The sequence below is a fragment of the Capsaspora owczarzaki genome (assembly GCF_000151315.2).
Source record: "Capsaspora owczarzaki ATCC 30864 unplaced genomic scaffold supercont2.1, whole genome shotgun sequence".
Classification (NCBI taxonomy): domain Eukaryota; class Filasterea; order Ministeriida; family Capsasporidae; genus Capsaspora; species Capsaspora owczarzaki.
The window spans coordinates 2,795,480-2,797,758 of NW_011887292.1; the positions used below are offsets into that span (position 1 = coordinate 2,795,480).

Sequence of the window (2,279 nt, forward strand, 5' to 3'; positions counted from 1 at the left end):
TGGGGTGTAGTGCTAACGTGTGTAATGCATGAGTGAAATAACCGGGTTCTCTCGGCTTGATGATGGGATAATCCGAACAGTGGAGTTGAAATGGTGTGTTGAAAGAACGCTTGTTTGTCGCAACCACTCTCCCTTGACCAACATCGAAACTACGCCCGATCCACGACATCACGATACACCGTTACAACGAGCATTCAAAACAACATTACTCTATCCAGGAGGCGGGGCGGGCGGGGACAATGCAGCGGCAAAAACAACGATGAAACGAAGCAGTCGAGCTTGTCGGCACCATTTATGCGTCTTGCCACATCGTTTCGTGCGCCTTTTCTCGTCTTATAGTATTGCGGCATTTAGATGAACATATTATTGTTAAAATAGGTACGATTGGAGCCAGATGGCAATCCTAAGTTTGAAGCCTACGATCGAAACCCATTTCGCCCATGATTGACGTCGAGCTGCTTGCTAGCAAGTCGTCTCGGCACTTTTTGCTGGTTTTCAGGACCAGGTTCGAACCTGGGTGGTTTTCTTTCCTTTTTTTTAATTTTTGTATTTTTATTTTTTATTTTTTTATTATTTTTATTTTTGTTTTAATTTTTATTTTATCTTTTCGTCCAAGCTCGACTCATTCAGTCTTTTTATTTTTATTTTTATTTTTTTTTGTGGCATCGAGTGTAGATCGCAATGGCCGACGGTAACAATGTGCTCATTAGTGTTTCCTGGGGAAAGAAAAACGTAGAAGAAGGCGAACACCGCAGAGCGCCGGGCGACTTGCGATGCTTGCCTGTTTTTGAGCTTTGCCACTCTCTGTTTGTGCAAACGCCACTACAAGCAAGCTCTGCAGATGTCAGGAGGAGGGCAGGACAGAGGGAAAGAGGGAAAAAAAAGAAAAAAGAAAAAATGACAAAAGAAAAAAGAAAAAAAAGAACGAAGAGATCTCTGGTCGTTCTGCTCCCTGCAGATCGATGGCGACCGTGCGGATGCGCGGAAAGCATCGGCCTCGGTCGAATCCACCAGTTGGATGCAGGGTGAGTCGCGAAGGAACTGCAGAAGCACGAGAGAGCGGGGAAAACACCAAACTTTGGAACAGAGAGGGAGTGAAATGGCGGGAAAATGTTTTTTTCGAAAAGTTGGCGCCAAAAACACGAAAGTTGGCGCCAAAAAGACATTTTTTTTGTACTTATGCGATGATGCTTTTTTGATAGGTCGGCGCGCGGGATACAAAAACTGCTGGCTTTGCAGTACTACTGAATGCCAGACTACAAGTGTCACGGCCCCTCCTAGACATCAATAGCCACTGATCTAAGTGGAGACTACAATGATATCGGGATCGACGACAGCAGCATAGTAAACAGCAGCATCAGCAACAGCAGCATCGAAACCAGCAGCATCGAAACCAGCAGCATCGAAACCAGCAGCATCGACACCAGCAGCATCGACAACAGCAGCATCGACAACAGCGCCAGCATCGACAACAGCGCCAGCATCGACAACAGCAGCCGTCCTAGAAAACGTGTAAGTTCCCGCCCGTCAGCTGTAGTGCACGAGAAAGAACAGTGATTAATGTGTGATTCCTGGTTGAACAGGCACGAGTCAGCACGGAGGAGCGAAGCGAAGTTCCGATCCGCCCACCGAGTGCTCGAGTCCAACAGCGTGCCCAACCGCGTGGCCAACCGCGTGGCCAAACGCGTGGCCAGCGTGTTGTCAGGCAAGCCGTCCAATCCGGGTAAAAGCATCAGGAGGTGCAGGCGGGGGCGATCTGAGATTTTTGTATTTTCGTCCAAATGTAGCAACGCAAAAAAATAAAATAAAATATTAAAAATATTTTTATTAATATTTTAGACAAGAAAAAGTCATTTTCCACCAATCAAACGTCGCCAAACCATGTCGGACAAGCATGTCGAAATCCGGTCGAAATCCGGGGCAAAAGAGAGATTCCGCGGAATTCTAATTTTTCCGGTGCGGATTCCGGTCGGATTCCGGTAAAAAAATTTTCCGCTGTGCAAGTTGAGGACAGTGACGAAAGAGGAGATGAAGGTGCGCGAGGGCGTGGCGCTGCGAGTTACTTTGGCGGGCCGGCAGTTGTGGGTCCAAGCGATGATCCTGGATGGGCCGGTGGTGCCGCTCCTGTTGGGCATGGATGTGCTGGCGGCGGCAAACCCTGTCATCGATCTGGCGACTCGGACGGTGCGGTTCGAGAGCATGAAGCCGGTTCGTGTCAGAGGCAAGGGCAGTCTGGGCTCGGGCGTCATTGGCGTGGTGCAGCAGGACGAGGCTAAGCC

General features: G+C 48.7%; 1 protein-coding gene across 1 annotated transcript; it reads right to left on the reverse strand.

Annotated features, from left to right (window-relative positions):
* Positions 1-1,299: 1,299 nt before the first annotated feature.
* CAOG_00882 (hypothetical protein) lies at positions 1,300-2,249 on the reverse strand (the record flags this gene model as incomplete). Its single annotated transcript, XM_004365696.1, has 4 exons — positions 1,300-1,501; positions 1,630-1,756; positions 1,881-1,944; positions 2,064-2,249. 4 exons carry the CDS (start codon positions 2,247-2,249, stop codon positions 1,300-1,302), a joined length of 579 nt encoding a protein of 192 aa, XP_004365753.1.
* Between the last annotated feature and the right edge of the window lie 30 nt (positions 2,250-2,279).